This window comes from Somniosus microcephalus, chromosome 12 (genome assembly GCF_052327205.1).
Source record: "Somniosus microcephalus isolate GS21.2 chromosome 12, FLI_Smic_1.0, whole genome shotgun sequence".
Taxonomy (NCBI): Eukaryota; Metazoa; Chordata; class Chondrichthyes; order Squaliformes; family Somniosidae; genus Somniosus; species Somniosus microcephalus.
The window spans coordinates 75,730,556-75,756,306 of NC_140998.1; the positions used below are offsets into that span (position 1 = coordinate 75,730,556).

At 45.5% G+C, this 25,751-nt stretch overlaps 1 protein-coding gene across 1 annotated transcript in view; it reads right to left on the reverse strand.

The window, feature by feature from the left end:
* Positions 1–3,536: 3,536 nt before the first annotated feature.
* Positions 3,537–25,751, reverse strand: part of pygl (phosphorylase, glycogen, liver) — a 228,092-nt gene continuing 205,877 nt past the window's right edge. Inside the window, exon 20 of the mRNA XM_086003162.1 lies at positions 3,537–5,372. Coding sequence (XP_085859288.1) covers positions 5,217–5,372 — 156 coding nt within the window. The 3' untranslated portion in view covers positions 3,537–5,216. The remainder of the gene's footprint in view (positions 5,373–25,751) is intronic.

Consider the following 25,751-nt stretch of genomic DNA (forward strand, 5'->3'; position numbering starts at 1 on the left):
TTGTTTCTGGGTGTTAGATCCTATGCTTTGTGCATTCACCTGCACAGCCACCACTGATCACTGTGCGATTTGCCCTGGCACCCTTCATTCATCTTCAGTTGGAATCAGGACCTCCTTCCTTCTTTCTACAAGGAGTTCCATGGCATTGTCCAAAAATTGAGGGGCCCTTGCAGAACTCATTGGCTGGCAAATTCATTGGTGCTGCTCCCGTTCCACTGGCTTAACTTCACTGGAAGTGTGACAGAAACCCCATTTATACATGCAAGTGGGGTTTCCACCACACTTCCAGAGAAGTAATGTTGGCAGAGCGGGAACAGCCTAGAGAATTACCCCACCATAGTGACTGTTATCTGTTCCAAGTTTTAAGTCAGAAGCATGCAGCACAGACAAAGTGTACCTCCCCTTTAATAGGTGCAGGCTGCCTTTAACGCCAAATTCCTGCCAACACTTATGGGAGAGTTGCCAATAACCAGTGTGAGTAGCGTTGGCAGCTTGCCCATCTTATGGAAATTAGGCACAAACCCGAAAATGGGTAGTGGAATTCTACTTAAGTTAAGAGTTTTTGTAGGGTTGAACTTGGGAGGCTGGTAGGGTTGCAAAATTCTGGGAATTTTTAAAAAGGAAACTTTCCTTGGGAATTTTCAGGAATTTTGGGAATTTATGGGAATTTTGAGTTTCTTTGCACACTGATGGTTTTTGTCTCTGACCCTTATATTATCTTTGTCATCAAAATAGACATACTGTTCCATACAAATAAAAACAAGCTTTCAAAACTTTATTTAGGTTATAATTTTGTACTTTATTGAACCCCCACAAAAAAACCCATCTAAAATAAAATAAAAAGAGTGTCAGCTTATTTAGCCTGTAATTTGTCCTTATTTTGTCCCTTTGAGTCTTCTACTCACGAGTCTTCTACTCATCATTGCTCCTCCTGATTCTCTGACTCTGGCGTGTCCATTTCCTCCTCTGTGTCACTGTTTAGCTGTGTGGTGGACACTTCTGTATCTGGCTCAATAAGTTGTAGGTTCGCCCGGACAGCCACCAGTTTCTCCACTCTCTTGTTAGTCAGCCTGTTGCGCACCGTTGTATGCGTATTCCCAAAAAGTGACCAGTTTCGTTCAGAGGCCACTGATGAAGGTGGGATTTGGATTTGGAGTATCACCGATGCAATGGGTGACAGGGCCTCAGATGCACAAAGTCCCTTCCACCAGGTATGTGCACTGATATGCTTGCATGGTTCCCATATCCCGTCCCCATTCCAAAGACCTTGCTTGGTAGAGAACTTTGCCAGACTTCCCAGATCTTTGCCCACATCCAGATTGAGGTGGCGTGAGAGGGTAGAAATCACACTGTAAGCGCTGTTGATCTGTTCTCCAGAAAGTATTGGTATCCCAACATGCTTTGGGTCCAGCATGTATGCTGCAGCATGAATCGGCTTGACGCAAAATTCTTGATGCGGCTGTATGAATTGAACAATTGCCTTCTCCTCTGCTTTGAGCAGCAGGGATGTGGGTAGGGCAATGCTGATTTGTTCTTTTAAATCAGCAAAAAGCCTGAGAACATCTGACAAGACAGCGTCATCTCCTTCAATCTGAGCAATTGCAGATGCTACTGGTGAGAGTAGTTTAAGGCTGCTAACCACTCTCTCCCAAAACACATCATCCAGCAGTATTTTCTTGATGGTGGTTTCCATATCCCCAGACTGGGATATTGCCATTTCTTGCAGCGACTCCTTACCCTCCAGAAGGCTGTTGTACATTATGACAATGCCACCCCATCTAGTGTTGCTGGGCAGATTCAGTGTGGTGTTCTTGTTCTTTGTCATTTGCTTGGAGTTGTAGGTTGCTGCAACTACCTGTTTTCCCCTGGCATACTTAACAGCTTGCTTGGTTCTCTTGTACAGTGTTTCCATGGTTCTCAAACCCATGATGTCCTTGAGGAGCAGGTTAAGCCCATGAGCTGCGCACCCAATAGACGTAATATGAGGGTAGGCCTCCTCCACTTGAGCCCAAGCAGCCTTCATATTCGCAGCATTGTCAGTAACTACTGCAAAGACCTTTTGTGATCCAAGATCGTTGATGACCGCTTTCAGCTCATCAGCAATGTATGTGCCTGTGTGTCTGTTGTCCTTCGTGTCTGTGCTCTTGAAGAACATGGGAGAGGAGTGGAGACGATGTAGTTTATGATGCCCTCCCCTCGTACATTTGACCACCCATCTGAGATAACTGCAACACAGTCTGCCATCTCTATCGTTTCTTTGAGCTTTCCTTGGACTCTATTATACTCAGCCTCCAGCAAATAAGTAAACAAAGCATGTCTGGTGGAAGGACAGTATGCAGGGCGAATAACATTGAAAAATCTCTTCCAGTACACATTGGCTGTGAGTATGAGGGGTGAGCCTGTCGCATATACAGCTCGAGCAAGGCACTCATCTGCATTCTTGGCTATGGTTATCCATTGTATCAAAGAACCTTCCAAGTGGGCCAGGAGTTGCTGATGATAAGGAGCCTGATGCTGAATGTGAACCATCATCTTCTTGAATGGAAGCAGAGGAACTCTGGGCTGACTGCTGTGAGCTTTGAGTGAAGTTGTTGCATTTGGATAAATGCTGCTGCATCTTTGTGGCATTCTTTACATATGGCTTTGTACAGTGTTTGCACATGTACACAGTCTTTCCATCTTTAATGCCTGGGGTAAAATGCTTCCACACATCCGATGGTAAATGTGGCACTGTTCTATGCAGAGAAATAAAGGGCATTCGTCTCTGTGTCGAACTGCAGTCAATCAGCACAATTGCAACAGGGTGAGTAAATTTTTCCTGGTGCTCCATGTGATGGAAGCATGACCTATGCACGCACAATGCTACATCATCAATAGAGGGAGCTAATCGCTCATCCACTCATCCAACCAATCAGGACACATTTGTTCACAGTCACACACAAAACTTGTAATTATTAAAACAAGCCAAGTAAGAAGATAAACATATATTGATTAAGAAATTCCTTAATAATTAAGATTCCATCTCTGTTAGTAATTTTAAGAGAAGACCTGTGGAAAAAAATGAAAGAAATACAAAAAAACCCCCAAAACAATATTATGCTAGCATGTGCTTTTTTGGGCAACATTCCCAAGCTAAACTTCCCGTGGAAAATTTCCGGAAATTTCCCGGAAACTTTCCACCCCTTTGCAACCCTAGAGGCTGGTGAGAAAGTGTTGAAGGAAATGAGCCTGGAGGAGTCAAAAGTGTGAATGAGGATTTCAGTGCTGTGGGCTTCAGTTAGAGATGGAGTGGGGTGATTTTGTAAAAGTGGAAATAGGCAGTCTTAGTGATGGTCTCTATGTGGGGTTTGAAGCTTATGGTTTACTATGAATGGTTTGTGCCTCACACCCATGACATTGGGTGGGTACCATAGGTACACTGCCCATTGTGCCTGTTTTGGGTGCAGTTTGAAAATCTCTCCCTATGATCTCACACGTGTTGCCACATGTGCTGTTTTTGGATGGTGCACTGAAAATTACTCTAGTAAGACAAGGTCAACTGTAAACCAACCAACTGGTTTATTTTACATCAAATACATGAATAAACAGAGTACAGATTTCACAGTGAGATTCACTCAATTCCCTGCCACTTTTCATACCATTAAAAGCAAAACATACAACTATGCCACTATTAACAGCTAAACCCACTTAAAAGTTAGCTGTTTCTCTATTACAGGCTGTATGTGTTCATATGTAAACCTGTGACTGTCATCTGACTCCTCCCTAAATTCCGTGTGTCGAAGATTGGCCAGCTATTACTGATAGTAGTACAGAATGGGTGGGGAGAATTAAACAAGCATGGTAGTCCAGACTCAGAAGGGCAGAGGGTGTAAGCTCTGAGGTGCATGGCTGGAGGAGGTAGGGTAGAATTTGTGGGTCAGGATGAAGATTTTGAAATTAATGCATTGGAGGATAGTAAGGCAGATTGATAGTTATTGGTGAAGATAAGGTTGATAAGTGAGTGGGACCTACAATGGGGTTGGATATAGATAGTGGAATTTTAGATAAGTTTAAGTTTTTGTACAGTGGAGCTTGGTGAGAAAGTGTGGAAGAAAATGAGCCTGGAGGTGTCAAGTGTGGATGAGGGTTTCAGTGCAGTAGGCTTCAGATAGAGATGGAGATGGGCGATTTTGTAAAGATGGAAACAGACAGCCTTGTGATGGTCTGGATGTGGGGTTTGAAGCTCATGGTTCTATATGACACCAAATTTGCATACTATTGGTTTTAGCCCGAGCAAGCAGCTGGGGAGGGGAACTGGGCTAGGCTAGTGTGTGGAGTTTCTGGTGAGAACTAAACAGGATCATTTTAGCCTTGGCAGTTCTGACTCATTCATGACGACGTTGGGCAGACAATCATAGTATGGTAACTTCATCTTCGCCAACCTACCTGTTACACCTGAATGGGCATGAAGTAAGGGTGAATGCCTCTCAGCAGAAGTATAGACAGTGTCTCTACAAAGAAACTATTGAATACAGACTTGTCAGAATGTAATCAATATAAAAGGTTGCAAACTTTTTTGGAGTGGAAGACAACATAGAAATCGACTGCTCACGACAGGAGAAACAAAAACTAAGGGCAGTAAAGGCCTTCAATACAGCAGAATCGAAAATCGGCTGATCAGGGCAGGAATTTCTTAAAGGGATGGTATCCCCAAGTGTTTTTCCCCATGAGATAATGGCAATATTGCATTTATATGCGGTGATTGAACAAATAAAAATTTCTTTTAGGAATTAAATCTTGGAAAAATCACCTGGAACTGGTAATAATGATGGTATTATGTTAATCATCTATTTGCAATGAAACTATGGCATTGCCATGGCAAGTTTAAAAAAAATTGTTGTTCTTTTAGATAAAAATATAGTTGGAAATCAGAGTCAACTCTTTTCTACTTTTGAAGATGAAATTGCATTTAGTAAAAATACAGAATATGCTTTTATGAGAAGCACGGACAAAAAAATATGCTCTACAGTGTACTTCTATAGAAATTAAGTCCTGTAATTATTAAATACTTTTCATCCTTAAATTGCAAACAATCACAGGCATTGCAAAATGTTAAATTCTAAACTTAAGATGCTTTATTTGGTTGAAACAGAAAAAGGTCAGCCAAAATGACGTATACTTCCCCTCTACACCTTCAATTCTACAACGTGATGTATTCAAGACTTATCGCTGGAGTTCTAGGTATCCTTTGGTTCGTTAGGAGGAGGAATCTTCAAGGCTTTAGGTTCCACACCCCAGATATCACGGGCGTACTCAGTGATAGTCCGATCACTGGAGAACTTCCCAGAAGAAGCAATATTTTTAATGACTATTTTGGTCCATTCTATTGGGTTCTGTAAAGAACAGGTAGACATAACACAAAATTTGTTACAACTGCTCATGCTTTTTTCTATCAAATCGTATTATCTAATCATTTACAAACTTTCACCATCCATACACCTTAACATATTGCAACCTGATACATGAAAATGTCAAATCTTCTGGTATTGTAATACAGCTCAGTTCTCAGGTCCTGTGGAGAGGAAAGGGGGCAGAGAACTGTTACATCGGGTCTGCACCCCATTAAGCTGCCCTGCCCCGGGTGGGTGCACCTATCGCATCTGCAGGCCCAGTATTGCAAGAGAAATGAGGTGGGATGGGATTTCCCAGCTCTCTCGTCTCAACTTCCTCCTTGTCTTTCCATGAGGTGTCCAAACACAGGGACACCCCAAAAAGCATACTGTAGGGCTGAGGGGGGGTTGGGAGCAACCCAAAGAGGTCTTCCTCCAGCTAGCTCTCTGGGCTTTATGGATGCTAAACCCTGAAGCTGGCAGTCAGGACCACAGTTGCAAGCTTCGCAAGGGCAAGCCTGCGTTTGGCTCATGCTAATAAATGCAAACTCTTTTTTTCCAGTGCAAATATTTTTAAAATAAGGACATTCCTACACAGGTCAGGGAGCAGAGCAATTTACTTCCTCTCGGGATGGAATTTTGGAGCAAGCAAAACAGAGGAACCACGATTTGGGGCAGAAACTGGATCCACCGGATTTGTGCCCCATTCACGAAGCAACAAAATATTCTGCCTGAGGGGTGCAGATGCTTCTTCTGCCCACCCCTTTTGCATCCTTGGCAGCAGTATCAAGGCATATCTTGGGTTGTTTCAGATACACATCTGATAGTCCCAGCAATACCTGCAACAGCTGAGAGCAGGCATAGGTGCCATTCTGGTTTGCAAGAGTGCTCCAGATCTGAGGAAACAAAGGGTAATCACTCCAAGAAGGATTCATTGCTGTTGCAATGTGGGACTGCCGGTGTGGGAGCCGAAGAAAAGGACCAAATATTACCTGCAGTCTTCAGTCCAATTGGCTTGTTGACCTTCCCACTGGAACATCACAGTGCCACTGAATCTTCTATTCAGTATCCTGGGTGGGCACCCCTGTTCCATTATTACTGGCATGGACACCTGACCCATCTATATTAATAACCCTGTCCCATGATTTGGGATGGGGTCATGGGGAGGCCAAAGCTGTGGGCAGAAGGCTCGTCTTGTCAAACTTGATGCTGGAATTTTCACCTTCAGAGGTTTACAGACAATGGGGCTGAAATTCTGCAGGGGTTCCACCGGTCTCCCACCAGAGTTATGATGGGAGATCGATGGAATCATGCGGAAATTCAGCCCTATAAGCTTTCTCTACAAATATATGAAGCACATATAAACTAACAGTTTTATATAAATGCGCATACAATGAGAAGTATACAATGGGCCAATGGCCCTCCTTAAGAACAGCTCTTGTGTCTCCTGTGTCAGCCATGGCTCAGTTGGTAGCACCCTTGCCTCTGTAGTAAGAAGCTTGTGGGTTCAAGTCCCACTCCAGAGGCTTAAGCACAAAAATCTAGGCTGACACTCCAGTGCAGTACTGAGGGAGTGCTGTGCTATTGGAGGTGCCGTCTTTCAGGTGGATGTAAAAGATCCCATGGCACTATTTAGAAGAAAAACAGGGGAGTTATCCCCGGTGTCCTGGCCAATATTTATCCCTCAATCAACAGCACTAAAATTTTTTTTTATCTGGTCATTATCACATTGCTGTTTGTGGGAGCTTGCTGTGCGCAAATTGGCTGCCACGTTTCCTACATTACAACAGCGACTACACTTAAAAAATACTTCATTGGCTGTAAAGCACTTTGGGATGTCCGGTGGTCGTGAAAGGTACTATATAAAATGCAAGTCTTTCTTTTCTCTTGATTCATCTCAAAATCTCTGTAATTTCAATAATTTCTGATTGGCAAATTCGTCCTCTCCCAAACCTTCCGTGCAACTCTATTTCCCTGCTCTTATGGCTGACTAGATTGTGCATTATTTGGAAATGAAAAAAGTATAGTGTAACTGGTAGAACAGCACATACAAAATTCATTACAGTTTAGTGAAAGAAGACTCGGAAATGTAGTAAACAGTGAGGAGGATAATAACAGACTTCAGGACAACATAGACAGACTGGTGAACTGGGCATACAGATGGCAGATGAAATTTAACACAGTGAAGTGTGAAATGGTGCATTTTGGTCGGAAGAATGAGGAGAAGCAATATAAACTAAATGGTACAATTTTAAAGGGGTGCAGGAACGGAGAGACCTGGGGGTGTACCTAAACAAGTCTTTGAAGGTGGCAGGACAAGTTGAGGACAACAACAACAATAACAACTTATATTTATATAGCGCCTTTAACATAGCAAAACATCCCAAGGCGCTTAACAAGAGCGCTATCAATATAAATATTTTTGACACTGAGCCACATAAGAAGATATCGGGACAGATGACCAAAAGCTTGGTCAAAGAGGTAGGTTTCAAGGAGCGTCTTAAAGGAGGAGAAAGATTTAAAGAAGTGGAGAGGTTTAGGGAGGGAATTCCAGAGTTTAGGGCAAAGGCAGCTGAAAGCACGACCGCCAATGGTGGAGCGATTAAAATCAGGGATGCGCAAGAGGTCAGAATTGCAGGAGCACAGAGATCTCGAAGGCTTATAGGGCTGGAGGAGCTTGCAGAGATAGGGAGGGGTGAGGCTATCACCTTCATTACCTGGTCTGGCCTATATGTGACTCCAGACCCACAGCAATGTGGTTGACTCTTCACTGCCCTTTTGTGCCAAAATTGTCCCACAGACTAGTCAAGCAACAGCCTAATAGTCATACTTAATGAATCATACCTATCAGCCAACATCCCAGACTCCTCCATCAGCATCCCTGTCCCACCGACAGGACAGACGCAACAGAGGTGGTGGCCCAGTGGTATACAGTCGGGAGGGAGTGGCCCTGGGACTCCTCAACATTGACTCCGGACCCCATGAAGTCTCATGGCTTCAGGTCAAGCATTGGCAAGGAAACCTCCTGCTGATTACCACCTACCCCCCTCCCTCAACTGATGAATCAGTACTTGGAAGAAGCATTGAGGATAGCAAGAGCACAGAATGTACTCTGGGTGGGGGGGCTTCAATGCCCATCATCAAGAGAGACTTGGTAACACCACTACTGACCAAGGTGGCTGAGTCCTGAACGACATAGCTACAAGATTGGGCTTGCAGTCGGTGGTTAGGGAAACAACACGAGGAAAAAACCTACTTGATCTCATCCTCTCCAAACTACCTGTCGCAAATGCATCTGTCCATGATAGTATTGGTAGGAGTAACTACCACACAGTCCTTGTGGAGACCAAGTTCCGTCTTCACAGTGAGGACTCCCTCCATAGTGTTGTGTGGCACTACCCTGTGGTAAATGGGATAGATTCATAACAGATCTAGTAGCTCAAAGCTAGGCATCCATGAGGCACTGTGGGCCATCAGCAGCAGCAGAATTGTATTTCACCACAATCTGTAATCTCATAGCCCAGCATATCCCTGACACTACCATTATGATCAAGCTAGGGGATCAACTGTTGTTCAGTAAAGGAGTGTATAAGAGCATGCCAGGAGCAGCACCAGATGTACCTGGAAATGAGGTGCCAACCACGTGAAGCTACAACAGCGGAAGCAGCATGCTATAGACAGAGCCAAGCAATTCCACAACCAACGGATCCGATCAAAGCTCTGCAGTCCTGTCATATCCAGGCGTGAATGGTGGTGGACAATTAAACAATTAATGGGAGGAGGTGGCTCCATGAACATCCCCATCCTCAATGATGGCAGAATCTAGCATGTGAGTACAAAAGACAAAGCTGAAACGTTTGCAACCATCTTCAGCCAGAAGTGCCAAGTGGATGATCCATCTCGGCCTCCTCCTGGGGTCCCCACCATCACAGAAGCCAGTCTTCAGCCAATTCGATTCACTCCATGTGATATCAAGAAACAGCTGAGCGCACTTGATACTGCAAAGGCTGCGACAACATCTCGGCTGTAGTACTGAAGACTTGTGCTCCAGAACTAGCTGCGCCTCTAGCCAAGTAGCCAAAGTGGAAAATTACCCAGGTATTTCCTGTCCACAAAAAACAGGACAAATCCAATCCGGCCAATTACCACCTCATCAGCCTACTCTCATCAGAAAAGTAATGGAAGGTGTCATCGACAGTGCTATCAAGTGGCATTTAGTCACCAATAACGTGCTCAACAATGCTCAGTTTGGGTTCCGCTAGGACCACTCGGCTCCAGACCTTACTGCAGCCTTGATCCAAACATGGACAAAAGAGCTGAATTCCAGAGGTGAGGTGATAGTGACTGCCCTTGACATCAAGGAGTACTAGTGAAATTGAAGTCAATGGGAATCAGGGCGACAACTCTCCACTGCCTGGAGTCATAACTAGCACAAAGGAAGATGGTTGTGGTTGTTGGAGGCCAATCATCTCAGCCCCAGGACATCGCTGAATGAGTTCCTTATGGCAGTGTCCTACGCCCAACCATCTTCAGCTGATTCATCAATGACCTTCCCTCCATCACATGGTCAGGCAACATCCAGGCTTGGGCTGATAAGTGGCAAGTAACATTCATGCTACACAAGTGCCAGGAAATCACCATCTCCAACAAGAGAGTCTAACCACCTTCCCTTAACATTCAATGACATTATCATCATTGAATCCCCCACCATCTACATCCTGGGGGTCACCATTGACTAGAAACTTAACTGCACCAGCCACATAAATACTGTGGCTACAAGAGCAGGTCAGGGACTGGGTAAGTGTCAGCTGTGGCTCAGTTGGTAGCAAGCTCGCCTCTGAGTCAGAAGGTTGTGTGTTCAAGTCCCACTTCAGGAACTTGAGCACATAAAGCTAGACTGACACGGGAGTGCTGCACTGTTGGAGGTGCCGTCTTTCGGATGAGATGTTAAACCGAGGCCCTGTCTGCTCTCTCAGGTGGGCGTAAAAGATCCCATGGCACTATTTCGAAGAAGAACAGGGGAGTTATCTCCGGTGTCCTGGCCAATATTTATCCCTCAACCAACATAACAAAAACAGATTATCTGGTCATTATCACATTGGTGTTTGTGGGAGCTTGCTGTGCACAAATTGGCTGCCACGTTGCAACAGTGACTACACTTCAAAAGTACTTCATTGGCTGCAAAGCGCTTTGGGACGTCCGGTGGTCGTGAAAGGCGCTATATAAAATGCAAGTCTTTCTTTTTATTCTCCGGCGAATGGCTCACCTGCTGACTCCCCAAAGCCTTACCACCATCTACAAGGCACAAGTCAGGAGTGTGATGGGATACTCTCCACTTGCTTGGAAGAATGCAGCTCCAACTACACTCAAGAAGCTCAACACCATCTACGACAAAGCAGCCCGCTTGACTGGCACCCATCCACCACCTTTAACATTCCCTCCCTCCAACACCGGCACAACGTGGCTGCAGTGTGTATCGTCTACAAGATGCACTGCAACAACTCGCCAAGGCTTCTTCGATAGCACCTCCCAAACCTGTGACCTCTACTGTTTAGAAGGACAAGAGCAGCAGGTGCATGGGAACACCACCATCTCCAAGTTACCCTCCAAGTCACACACCGTCTTGACTTGGAAATATATCACCGATCCTTCATTGTCGCTGGGTCAAAGTCCTGGAACTACCTACCTAACAACACTGTGGGAGTACCTTCACCACATGGTCTGCAGCGGTTCAAGAAGGCGGCTAACCACCAACCTCTCAAGGGCAATTAAGGACGGCAATAAATGCTGGCCTTGCCAATGATGCCCACATACCGTGAATGAATAAAAAAAAAATTGACAGATCTTTCGAAGAGCCCGATGGGCCAAATGGCCTCCTGCTGTGCTGTATGATTGCATGATTCTAAGACTGTCATTTAGCCAGATAATAAAGTTAATGCCCTAGAAATTGGTTGATGTAAAACAGTCGCCAAAGAGTCCAATATCGCGGGTGGCAGTGAGTGCACATTCTGTGCCGGAAGTGCACCGCTCATTATATTGGTAAAGGAAGAAAAAGAGGCATCTAAGTCCCACACCTGAATCAAGCATGAGGTCATTTATGTATGTAAAAATAAGGGACCTGTTTCAGGCCCCTTAGCAAAATTAGTCTGTGATGAACGCAACCAGAGCTCCCTCCCTGCCGATCACATCCCCCTCTCCCGATAGCCAACTCCCTCCCAGGACCTACCCAGTGGCGATGCAGTGGCCTGAAATCGAATACCGATTCACCAGCGAGCAGCCTGAGGATGCGCAGCATGCTTCCACAGCTCACCACTCTCATTTAAGTGCAGTTTGATGCCCAATATCACGTGTGCCTCGGTCCTAACCATTCTGGCGTAGGGATCGTTCCTGCGACCAGTTTGCTGGCAACCAATTTTTAGGCCAATGACTCCTATAACCAGAGCTAGTGTACTGCAGAAGAGGATGTAACTGTCTCAATTTAGAATTAACCTGATAATTGAGGAAAGAGGTTTTTTTTTTAATTCACCCAAGAATTAGAGTTAGCACTGGAAGTCTATTAATGCTAGCTTGAACTGTGGACTACGAAATTTCACCTTGCTAAGTGTATTTACTTTAATATTACACACTGAATTTTATACTGTTACACCATATGAAGTTAAACTTAACAAATGTAGTAACATTATCATACTGAATGGACGTTTATTACTAAATATTTATGATAACTTAGACTATCATTTAAAGTCAAAATTACATAACGGCCCAGAAATTCGGGTCGGGGGCTTCCCGCGGGTACAAGCCCCCGACCTACACTTACCTAGCGCGCCGGCAGTTGACCTCTTGGTGTGCGTGGAATTCCTCTCCGAGGCCTGTCCCAGAGGCCGGCGCGCTATGCTGGCGTGTCCCAGGGGCGTAGTTAGTGCGATGCTTCCCCTGGGATCACGTGAGCAACAGGCAGCCAATCGGAGCAGGGAATGCTCCATTCATAAGTCTTGACAGATAGACCTGTCAAAACGTATAAATGCTGAGGCTGTAAAACTGTACTTTACCTTCAAATAAATTTTTAAAAAACATCACACTTTGTAAATAAACTATAAATGACATTAAATAACTATTTTAAACAAAAATGTAAATTTTTGAAAAAAATAATTTTATAAAAAAAGGGCTAAAAATAAACTTACCTTGCTTTAAAGTAATTAAAAGTAAAAAACCTGTGGAAAAATTGTTTTAATTTTAAATAATTGACCACTTACCTTTGAAAATGAAGTCCTTACGGCTGCTTTTTACATTTCTAAAATGTACAGACTTACCCGCACGTTAAAACCTGTAAAAAAAAAGGAAGTTCAACGTGCACGCGTTCGACCTCTGAACCCCTTGGTTCAGAGGATCGGAAGTGCCGGTTTCCCGCGCATGCGTAGTGCATGCAAGATTCCGGCACTTCCATCGGGTCCACGCGTGAGTACTCCGTCCGTACTCACGGGTTGGGACCCGAATTTCTGGGCCAACATGTCCCAACAACCCTCTGTAAATAAATTCCTCCTAACCTCTCTCCTCATTTTCTTTGTGGTAATTTTAAATTGGTTACTGAGTGCGGTTTGAACAGAGTGCTGCGAGTTGGGTGAGTCAGGGAGTCTTAACTGGTTGCTAAAATCAAACTTTTGTTTGTTTCACATTTACTGTTTTTTTTTACTGTTTTTTAAAATTCCTTATTCAAGTACAACAGTACTTATACAACTCATCAATTACAAAGTAAATCCATTACATCCATTGACCACAATAAGAAAAGAATAAAGCCTTAAAAAACAGCTTTATGGTTAACAATATAAATGCAATGATAAATTTTTACAAATAAATCAATAATATTTACAGTACAAACTACCACTATTTCAATAAACCAAGAAAAAAAACCCGTATCACGCCAGTCCTACTGGCATCGTTTACGCATTCAATCGTTCAATCATCCGTTCGTTCGGTCGAACGCAAGTTCCATTGTGCGTGCATGCGTGTCATTTGTGTCTATGTGCGAGCATGCGTGCGTTCGTTTGTCCATTCGTTCGGTCGAACGTAAGTTCCATCGTGCGTGCGTGCGTGCGTATCATTTGTGTCTGCGGGTGCATTCACTCAAGCCTTCATTCGATCCAGAAGCCAGCTGTCGAAGTACTCAGATTTCTTAGCAATATAATTTATTTTATCTATTTTTTCCCCTTCCTTTTAACTTTCCCCTGTTACCTGTAACTTATTTTTCTCCCTTTTGTAAAACATATCATTTACTAGGCAATAATCTCAAAGTAAATTCCACATAAACACTAATTAACATCACAATGTACAAAGTCCCATAGCCTTATCAGAAATCAATTAAAGCTTCAAGTAGACTGCTTTCAACCAGAAAACCAGAAACTTCTTTAACAAAACAAGTGAATACCAGTTCTACGCCAGTCCTATTGGCAATCTAATAACTCCTCGTTTTCACTTGATGCCGTCTAACCATGTAATGTCACAATCCTTGTCCACGGTCCTCAGCTTTTCCACGGAAAAGAAGCGAATCACTTTCTCAAATCCCGTAAAAAGACTGAATACTCAAATTTTCTTCTACTTGCTGTTATTGCTCACAGGACCCAACCATCAAAATACTCAGTATTCCTTGCCGATATTACTTTGTTTTGTCTTTTATCTTCCTTTTTTTCCCCACTTTTATTACGTTCTCTTTTCCCATCTTATGGCCGCTCATGCGGCCATGCTACAGATGGAAGCAGTCTGTCTTTCCTCCACCAGAATGGCGGCGCACAAACCCGATCCCATCACCAAAACAAAGCCTCACAGCTGCCACCAGATGGATCACAGGCGGGGCCGCTGGAACTCATTTGGGCCCGAGACTGTTCTTCAACTTTAGAAACCGTACAGCATGCTCACCCACAGCATCTCCCGACTCCGCTTCTGCCGACCAGCTGCACCCCCTGGGCCCCCCGCCGAGGGTCCTCCGTGCTGGGCCTCCCGCCTAGGACACTCTCCTCTGGGTCTTCCACCCTGGGCCTTCTGTACTGGGCCATCCGCACTGGCATTCCCCGCGAGCAGCCGGGGTGTGGAGCAGCCCGTTCACACAGCACCGAGCAGAGCTGAGCTGCTGAGAATCTCGCAGCCTGTGTGTCTCTCTCCACATTTACTGATACTGTTTACTGTTTAAAATCTAAATTTCCCAGCTTTAAGCAGGGTCATAAACGGATATACAAGGCCTACAATTCAGAGCAGCTGAAAGCAGTTAATTAGGGAAACTAGATTAAACTGGTTCCCCTGTAGCTGGGCTCAGCAAGTCTCCTTTGTTTCAGGGCCTATAAAAACAGGCTTTGAAGTGCGATTTTGCACTGAGTGCGGTTTGAACAGAGTGCTGCGAGTTCGGTGAGTCAGGGAGTCAGGTGAGGAGTGGAAGGAGGACCTCCCTTGCTTCGCCTTTGTTTTTCCTAACTTTTCACCCTGTAGGAATTGGTTCTTACTGTACACCAAGGAAAGAGTCCGAGAGCGGGAGCAGTCAAACAACAACAACTGCGAAACCGCTAAAGTGACGTCACAACCAGGGAAGGAGCTGATTGGTAAGTAGGACCTGGTGAGTATTTCTACAGTCCAGTTGTTAAAGTCAAAGTAAGGTCTCTAATTTAGAGTAAGTAGTGTTTAAAGGGAAGTAAGGTCCCTAGTGTATTTACTTCCTTTAAATTAAAGAATATTAAAGGGAATAAATTAAGAGTAGGACATGGCAGGGCAGCTCCTGTGCTATGTGGGAAGTCAGGAACACTTTAGGTGTCCAGGGCAAACACATGTGCAGGAAGTGTCTCCAGCTGCAGCTACTCGAAATCTGCATTTCGGAGCTGGAGCTGCGGCTGGAGTCACTGTGGAGCATCCGCGAAGCTGAGATCTTCGTGGATAGCACGTTTAATGAGGTGGTCACACCGCAGGTAAAGAGTGCACAGGCAGACAGGAAATGGGTGACCGCCAGACAGAGTAAAAGAACTAGGAAGGTAGTGTAGGAGTCCCTGGGTCCATCTCCCTCTCCAAACAGATTTTCCGTTTTGGATACTGATGGGGGAGATGGTTTCTCAGGGGAATGCAGCAAGAGCCAAGTCCGTGGCACTACATAAGAACATAAGAAGTAGGAGCAGGAGTAGGCCATATGGCCCCTCGGGCCTGCTCCGCCATTCAATAGGATCATGGCTGATCCGAACCTAGACTCACGTCCACTTCCCTGCCCGCTCCCCGTAACCCCTAATTCCCTTATCAGCTAGGAAACTGTCTATCTCCGTTTTAAATTTATTTAATGTCGCAGCTTCCACAGCGCTCTGAGGTAGCAAATTCCATAGATTTACTACCCTCTGAGTGAAGAAGTTTCTCCCCATCTCAGTTTTGAAAGGGCAGCCCCTTATTCTAAGATTATGCCCCCTAGTTCTAGTCTCACCCATCAGTGGAAACATCCTCACCGCATCCACCCGATCAAGCCCCCTCACAATCTTATATGTTTCGATAAGATCGCCTCTCATTCTTCTGAATTCCAATGAGTAGAGGCCCAACCTACTCAACCTTTCCTCATAAGTCAACCCCCTCATCTCCGGAATCAACTGAGTGAACCTTCTCTGAACTGCCTCGAGAGCAAGTATATCTTTTCTTAAATATGGAAACCAAAACTGTACGCAGTATTCCAGGTGTGGCCTCACCAGTACCTTGTATAACTGAAGCAAGACTTCCCTGCTTTTATACTCCATCCCCCTTGCAATAAAAGCCAAGATTCCATTGGCCTTCCTGATCACCTGCTGTACCTGCATACTAACCTTCTGTGTTTCATGCACCAGGACCCCCAGATCCCTTTGTACTCACAGAATCACAGAATCACAGAAACCCCACAGTGCAGATAGAGGCCATTTCGGCCCATCGAGCCTGCACCGACACATATCCCACCCGATCCCCGTAACCCCTACACCAACAGTTATCCCACCCTATCCCCGTAACCCCACGTATTTAATCCCCCTAACACTAAGGGTCAATTTATCATAGCCAATCAACCTAACCTGCACATCTTTGGACTGTGGGAGGAAACCGGAGCACCCGGAGTAAACCCACGCAAACACGGGGAGAATGTGCAAACTCCACACAGACAGTCGCCCGCTCCATTTAGATAATAACTTGCTCTTTGATTTTTTCTGCCAAAGTGCATAACCTCACACTTTCCAACATTATATTCCATCTGCCAAATTTCTGCCCACTCACTTAGCCTATCTATGTCCTTTTGCAGGTTTTTTATGTCCTCCTCACTCACTGCTTTCCCTCCCATCTTTGTATCGTCGGCAAACTTGGATATGTTGCACTTGGTCCCTTCCTCCAAATCATTAATATAGATTGTAAAGAGTTGGGGTCCCAGCACTGACCCCTGCGGAACACCACTAGTTAATGATTGCCAACCCGAGAATGAACCATTTATCCCAACTCTTTATTTTCTGTTAGATAGCCAATCTTCCACCCATGCCAGTATATTACCCCCAATCCTGTGATTTTTTATCTTGTGCAGTAATCTTTTGTGTGGCACCCTGTCAAATGCCTTTTGGAAGTCCAAATACACCACATCCACTGGTTCCCCTTTATCCACCCTGTTTGTTATGTCCTCAAAGAATTCGAGCAAATTTGTCAAACATGACTTCCCTTTCATAAAACCATGCTGACTCTGTCCGATTAAATTATGCTTATCCAAATGAGCTGTTACTGCTTCCTTAATAATGGGCTCCAACATTTTACCAACCACAGATGTTAGGCTAACTGGTCTATAGTTTCCAGCCTTTTGTCTACCTCCCTTTTTAAATAAGGGCGTTACATTAGCAGTTTTCCAATCTGCCGGGACCTTTCCTGAATCCAGGGAGTTTTGGAAAATTACCACCAATGCATCCGAGTGGCTCAGCTGCACAGGAGGGGAGGAAAAAGAGTGGGAGAGCAATAGTGATAGGGGATTCTATCTTAAGGGGAACAGATAGACATTTCTGTGGCCGCAGACGTGACTCCAGGATGGTATGTTGCCTCCCTGGTGCCAGGGTCATGGATGTCACTGAATGGTTGCAGGGCATTCTGAAGGGGGAGGGCGAACAGTCAGAGGTCGTGGTTCACATTGGTACCAAAGACATGGGTAGAAAGAGGGATGAGGTCCTGCAACAAGAATTTAGGGAGCTAGGTAGCAGATTAAAAAGCAGGGCCTCAAAGGTTGTAATCTCTGGATTACTCCCGGTGCCACGTGTTAGTGAGTATAGGAATAGGAGGATAGAGCAGATGAATGCGTGGCTAAAGAGTTGGTGCAGGAGGGAGGGCTTTAGTTTCCTGGATCACTGGGTCTGCTTCTGGGGAAGGTGGGACCTGTACAAGTCGGACGGGTTGCACCTGAACCGGAACAGGACCAACATCCTTGCGGGGAGGTTTACTGGTACTGTTGCGGGGTGGGGGGCCGGTTTAAACTAACTTGGCAAGGGGATGGGATATGGAGTGGAGCTATAGTAGGGGGTGATGCACAGCCAAATATAGAGGAAAAAACAAGTCAGCCTGGAAGGCAGAGCAAATATGTAACAGCACAAGGGAGTATAGCAAGGCTGGATGGCATTTATTTTAATGCAAGGAGTCTTGCAAGTAAGGCAGATGAATTGAAGGTGTTGATGAACACATGGGAGTATGATATTGTTGCTATCACAGAGACATGTTTGAGGGAGGGGCAGGACTGGCAGCTCAATATTCCAGGGTATAGAATCTTCAGGCGAGACAGAGGGGGGTGTAAAAGAGGAGGGGGTGTCACAATATTAATCAAGGAGTCAATTACTGCTGTAAGGAGGGATGATATCTTAGCAGGTTCCTCTAATGAGGCCATATGGGTAGAACTTAAAAACAAAAAGGGGGCAAGCACTTTGCTGGGAGTGTACTATAAGCCCCCAAACAGTCAGGGGGAGATAGAGGAACAGATATGTAGGCAAATCTTAGAAATAATAGGGTGCTAATAGTAGGGGATTTCAACTCCCCCAATATTAACTGGGATAGTCAGAGTGTGAAAGGCTTAGAGGGTGCAGAATTCTTAAAGTGCATCCAGGAGAGCTTTTTGAGCCAGCATGTAGAAAGTCCTACAAGAGAGGAGGAGGTACTGGACCTAATTCTAGGGAATGTAGCCGGGCAAGTGGTAGAAGTGTCAGGAGGAGAGCATTTTGGTGACAGTGACCATAATTCGGTGAGATTTAAGGTAGTCATGGAAAAGGACAAAGATGGACCAGAAATAAAGGTTCTAAATTGGGGGAAGGCCGATTTTAATATGATAAGGCAGGATCTGGCCAAAATGGCTACTTGTAGGAAAATCCACATCAGAGCAATGGGAGTCTTTCAGAAAGGAAATAGAGAGAGTACAACACCAAGATGTTCCTGTAAAGGTCAAGGGTGGGACCAACAAACCCAGGGAACCCTGGATGTCGAGGGATATACAAGAATGGATTAGGAAAAAAAGGGAGGCTTTTGGCAGATACAAAGGACTAAAAACAGTGGAAGCCCTACAGGAGTACAGAAAGTACAGGGGGCTACTTAAAAAAGAAATTAGGAGAGCGAAGAGGGGGCATGAAAAAACACTGGCGGGCAAAATAAAGGAAAATCCCGAGGTGTTTTATAAGTATATTAAGGGCAAGAGGATAACCAGGGAAAGAGTAGGGCCCATTAGGGACCAAAGTGGCAACCTGTGTGTAGAGCCGGAAGATGTAGGTGAGGTTTTAAATGAATATTTTGCATCTGTGTTCACTATGGAGAAGGGTGATGTATGCATAGAAATCAGGCAGGGGGATTATGATATACTTGAACAAATTAGTATTGAGAGGGAGGAGGCACTAGCGGTTTTTGCGGGCTTAAAATGGATAAATCCCCAGGCCCTGACGGGATGTATCCCAGGCTGCTGTGTGAGGCAAGGGAGGAGATTGCAGGGGCTCTGACACACATTTTCAGAACCTCTCTGGCCACAGGGGAGGTGCCAGAGGACTGGAGGACAGCTAACGTACTGTAGTACCATTGTTCAAGAAGGGTAGTAGGGATAAACCAGGGAATTACAGGCCAGTGAGCCTAACATCAGTGGTAGGGAAATTATTAGAAAAAATTCTGAGGGACAGAATTAGTCAACACTTGGAGAGGCAGGGATTAATCAGGGATAGTCAGCATGGCTTTGTCAGGGGGAGATCATGTCTGACCAATTTGATTGAATTTTTCGAGGGGGTGACTAGTTGTGTGGATGAGGGTAGTGCAGTTGATGTATTCTACATGGACTTCAGTAAGGCTTTTGACAAAGTCCCACATAGGAGACTGGTCAAGAAGGTAAGAGCCCATGGGATCCAGGGCAATTTGGCACATTGGATCCAAGTGGCAGGAGGCAGAGGGTGATGGTCGAAGGTTGTTTTTGTGACTGGAAGCCTGTGTCCAGTGGTGTACCGCAGGGATCGGTGCTGGGTCCTTTGCTGTTTGTAGTGTACATTAATGATTTAGATATGAATGTAGGAGGTATGATCAGTAAGTCTGTAGATGACACAAAAATTGGTGGAGTGGTAAATAGCAAGGAGGGAAGCCTCAGGCTACAGGACGATACAGACAGGATGGTTAGATGGGCAGAACAGTGGCAAATGAAATTTAACCCTGAAAAATGTGCGGTGATGCATTTTGGGAGGTCTAACAAGGCAAGGGAATACACAATAAATGGTAGGACCCTAGGAAGGACAGAGGATCAAAGGGACCTTGGTGTGCATGTACATAGATCCCTGAAGGCAGCAGGACAGGTAGATAAGGTGGTTAAAAAGGCATATGGGATACTTGCCTTCATTAGCCGAGGCATAGAATATAAGAGCAGGGAGGTTATGATGGAGCTGTACAAAATGCTAGTTAGGCCACAGCTGGAATACTGTGTGCAGTTCTGGTCGCCACACTATAGGAAGGATGTGATTGCATTGGAGAGGGTGCAGAGGAGATTCACCAGGATGTTACCTGGGCTGGAGCATTTCAGCTATGAAGAGAGACTGGACAAGCTGGGGTTGTTTTCCTTAGAGCAGAGAAGGCTGAGGGGGGACCTGATTGAGGTGTACAAAATGATGAGGGGTATAGATAGGGTAGATAGAAAGGAACATTTCCCCTTAGTAGAGGGGTCAATAACCAGGGGGCATAGTTTCAAGGTAAGGGGCAGGAGGTTTAGAGGGGATTTGAGAAAAAACTTTTTCACCCAGAGGGTGGTTGGAATCTGGAACTCACTGCCTGAAAGGGTGGTAGAGGCAGGAACCCTCACAACATTCAAGAAGCATTTAGATGTGCACTTGAAATGCCATAGCATACAGGGCTACGGACCAAGAGCTGGAAAATGGGATTAGAATAGACAGGGCTTGATGGCCGGCGCGGACATGATGGGCCGAAAGGCCTCTTTCTGTGCTGTATAACTCTATGACTCTATGACTGTACCCCTGATTACCAACTCACTGACTCTTCAACCAAAGGAGATATCCTTTCCCTAATCACTCTATGAAAACTACACATAATTAAAAAAAATTCTATTAAATCCTCTCCAGTGGAAACAGTCTCATCATCTCAAATCTCTCCTCATAACTACAGTTTCCCATTCTGGCATCATCTACCTACGAGAAGCTGTTGGGGAGGTACTCCACTTCAGCTTTGGGCAATGTGAGATCTATCATGCAATGCAGGCTGCAAGTTAGATATTCACCCTGACATCCCTGTAAAGTTGCAGGCAGCCAGAAGTTTCTTTACCCTTCACTGTCTACTTACTCGCAAGAGGTTATTTCTTTTTAATTCTTTCATGGGATGTGGGCGTCGCTGGCAAGGCCAGCATTTATTGCCCATCCCTAATTGCCCTCGAGAAGGTGGTGGTGAGCCGCCTTCTTGAACCGCTGCAGTCCGTGTGGTGAAGGCACTCCCACAGTGCTGTGAGGGAGGGAGTTCCAGGATTTTGACCCAGCGACGATGAAGGAACGACGATATACTTCCAAGTCAGGATGGTGTGTGACTTGGAGGGGAACTTGGAGGTGGTGCCCTTGTCCTTCTAGGTGGAAGAAGTTTGGGAGGTGCTGCCGAAGAAGCCTTGGCGAGTTGCTGCAGTGCATCTTGTAGATGGTACACACTGCAGCCATGGTACGCCAGTGGTGGAGGGAGTGGATGTTTAAGGTGGTGGATGGGGTGCCAATCAAGCGGGCTGCTTTTTCCTGGATGGTGTCGAGCTTCTTGAGTGTTGTTGGAGCTGCACTCATCCAGGCAAGTGGAGAGTATTCAATCACATTCCTTACTTGTGCCTTGTAGATGGTGGAAAGGTTTTGGGGAGTCAGGAGGTGAGACACTCACCACAGAATACCCAGCCTCTGACCTGCTCTTGTTGCCACAGTATTTATGTGGCTGGTCCAGTTAAGTTTCTGGTCAATGGTGACCCCAGGATGTTGATGGTGGGGGATTCGGCGATGGTAATGCCGTTGAATGTCAAGGGGCGGTGGCTAGACTCTCGCTTGTTGGAGATAGTCATTGCCTGGCACTTGTGTGGCGCAAAAGTTACCTGCCACTTATCAGCTCAAGCCTGAACGTCGTCCAGGTTTTGTTGCATGCAGGCATGGACTGCTTCATTATCTGAAGGGTTGTGAATGGCACTGAACACTGTGCAGTCATCAGCGAACATCCCCATTTCTGACCTTATGTTGGCGGGAAGGTCATTGATGAAGCAGCTGAAGATGGTTGGGCCTAGGACTCTGCCCTGGGGAACTCCTGCAGCAATGTCCTGGGGCTGTGATGATTGACCTCCAACCACCACAACCATTTTCTTTTGTGCTAGGTATGACTCCAGCCAGTGGAGAGTTCCCCCCCAGTTCCCATTGACTTCAATTTTATTGGGGTTCCTTGATGCCACACTCGATCAAATGCTGCCTTGATGTGAAGGGCAGTCACTCTCATCTCACCTCTGGAATTTAGCTCCCTTGTCCATGTTTGGACCAAGGCTGTAATGAGGTCTGGAGCCAAGTGGTCTTGGCGGAACCCAAACTGAGCATCAGTGAGCAGGTTATTGCTGAGTAAGTGCTGCTTGATAGCACTGTCAATGACACCTTCGATCTCTTTGCTGATGATTGAGAGTAGACTGATGAGGCGGAAATTGGCCGGATTGGATTTGTCCTGCTTTTTGTGGACAGGACATACCTGGGCAGTTTTCCACATTTTCGGATAGATGCCAGTGTTGTAGCTGTACTGGAACAACTTGGCTAGAGGTGCAGCTAGTTCTGGAGCACAAGTCTTCAGCATGACAGCCGGGATGCTGTAGGGGCCCATAACCTTTGCTGTATCCAGTGCGCTCAGCTGTTTCTTGATATCACGTGGTGTGAATCGAACTGGCTGAAGACTGGCTTCTGTGATGGTGGGGACCTCAGGAGGAGACCCATATGGATCATCCACTCGGCACTTCTGGCTGAAGATGGTGCCTTGTCCTTTGCACTCACGTGCTGGGCTCCACCATCATTGAGGATGGGGATATTCATGGAGCCTCCTCCTCCCGTCGGTTGTTTAATGGTCCACCACCATTCACGACTGGATGTGGCAGGACTGCAGAGCTTTGATCTGGTCCGTTGATTGTGGAATCTCTTAGCCCTCTATATAGCATGCTACTTCCGCTTTTTAGCATGCATGTGTTGCAGTTTCCCCAGGTTGGCACCTCACTTTTAGGTACGCCTGGTACTGCTCCTGGCGTGCTCTTCTACACTCCTTATTGAACCAGGGTTGGTCCCCTGGCTTGATGGTAATGGTCGAGTGAGGGATATGCCGGGCCACGAGGTTACAGATGCTCATCCATTCTCAGTTTATGTCACAGAAAGATGAAGAGGAGGAAGATAATTATGAAGAGGAGGAAAGTAGAAATTTCTTCTTTGTAAACTATGATGATGATGACCATGAGGATGGTGAGCAACTGGCCACACAAGTACCTGGATCAAAATTCTGCCCTTGTTCCTCTACCTCAAACCTGTCTGTATTACCCCTGCACCAGTTGCTTCCTCACTCACATGCTTTAATCCAGGGGGAAGTAGTTAGTCTAAGTAAGTATGTGGCATTGGGTGATTCAAAGAACATGAGAAAGTTGGGGGAATAAGTAGCATTAGGATGTGCCAGCTCCCCAGTGGAGGGTGCAGAGAGAGCTTCTCTTGGTTAGGGGATCGTGAGACTCAGATCTCATGGGTACTTGCCTGTAAAGAAGGACATTTGAGCAGCATCACACTTAGATGATGTGCAGCACCTGGCTGGAGTGACAGTGGAGGGGTGTCTATCCAACTGTGTCTCTGTGTCTCACTGTTGTCACTAATTAGAATGTTTATATTTTATAACAATCAACAAACCACGTGCTGGTAATCAAAACCTTTCAGTTTGTTGGAAAAACTTTAAAAATTAAATTAATTTGTTAATAGAAAAAAGAACTCAAAATTAAAATGAAAAAAGACATAAGGGCCGATTTTACCTGCTGCCAGAGAATGGGAAGGGGGTGGGCAGAACACTGCTTGCCCGTGCTTGGCAGCAGAAGCCTAAGTTGTTTAGAGGCCTGGGCCTCATTTACATTCCACTGGTGAGCTGCGGGTGCCAAATGGGCACCTCGCTGCAACTTACTGGTTCTGGGAGCGTAGGAAATCGCCTAAATCCTACACTGAGCCGGCTGACATTCGGAAGTCTGGTCGGAAGTGATCCCAGGGTGTCTTGGATGGGTTGACAGCAGACTGCTGGTTAGTCCGCTCACCGCCTGGTACAAATGTGTATGGTGCATGCTCCACCCAATTGTACCTTGAAATATCAATCGATGTCCTAAGTACATCATAGGACCCTTATTTGCATATTTTAATGATGCTCCCGCCTGCGAGACTCCTGGACATCTGGGAGTTGCCAACCCTACTGGTATTATTCAAATAATTTTCAAAAGCAGACAAACTGAAATACATCATTTCAGTTTTCCACTGAAACAAGTAAAGGAGCTGAAATTCCACTGGCCTCCTGTCATAACTCCAACGGTAGATCATCGGAACCCCCAGAAAAAGGACAGAGACCTGATTTCTGGTTTCCTTATATGGGGCAGAACCTCTGTCTGTTTCTTACAAGGTGGCCAGGGGACAATTCCAACTGGACAAGAAAGTAAGCTATTGGTAAGATCAGGCTTTATTTTCAGGTGGAAGGTGCAGGACACTGGTCGCAGGAGGAATCCAGAAAACCCAGTGGATCTGGAATTCTGCTCCATTTCTGACCCTCCCCCTCCACTGGAATTACTTGGGAATTGTCCTCCCAGGATCATGCAATTCCTTGGAAAGATTGTTTTTCAAGAATTTGTTTTAGAGGACAAGTTGAAGAGAGTATTTCTGTTTGTTTACCATGTGATTTAAACCCAGCTGGAATTTGATTTTCTTCTGAATTCAGCAATTCATTTTGGCTCCAAAGTCAGTTAAAAAAATCTGTGGGAAAAGGCAAATAATTTTTGAGATTTAAGGTAATTTTTTGTATTAAAACTTGGAAACTGTGTGAAAATGATGAACCTTTGAGCATTTTTGTTTTGTAATTTTTGTTTATGGAAATTTATCTTTATTAAGGAATATGTAAGTTGACAAACATACTAATAGTGCACTAAGTGCTTTAAGGCGGGAGGTTCAAGGCAGGAATCTGGTGACGATGAGGAAACTAGCGATGGGAGTTTGCCTGATGATCCAAAAGGGGCAGGCCGCAGACAAGTTGAGAGAGGAGGCTGACAGGCGGGAATGTAATGGGGGCACCTGATGCTTCAAAAGGGGAAAAGGCCATTTAGATCTCATTCACCCGGGCCCCTTCTCTTTCATGGCTGCTAGATCCTGTCCCCAATTATTATCAGATGCCAGCACCCTCCACCAGTGCTTATGAAACTCCCTCCCCAGTACTCCTGGAATCTCACCCCCCAGTATTTCCTGCTCCCAGGGCTCTCCTTCCAGTGTTCAGAAATCCAATTGTCCCAGCTCCGAGGACCCTTCCTTTTCAATACTCCCAGATTTCAGGATCCCTACCCCAGTGATCCCAGAACCAGCCACAGTATCCCTCTCCACAGTGCTCCTGGACACTGGGTCATCTTCCAGTGCTCCCAGACCCCAGGACCCATTGTAGGGTGCGGGCCCTGGACGCCTATTTTTTGCCTATACCAAAATGGTGGGCGGGGCATTTCTAATCATGAGTGTGCACTTCCTGCTTGCCATATTGGAAGCTTAGGCACCTATTTACCGTCTGAAAAACAGGCATGCCTCCGTCAAATTCCTAGACCCATGTTCTAGCCTCCACACTATCTATTACTACTTACTACATGCCTTCTACTGAGTGGCCACCTGGAATATTTTT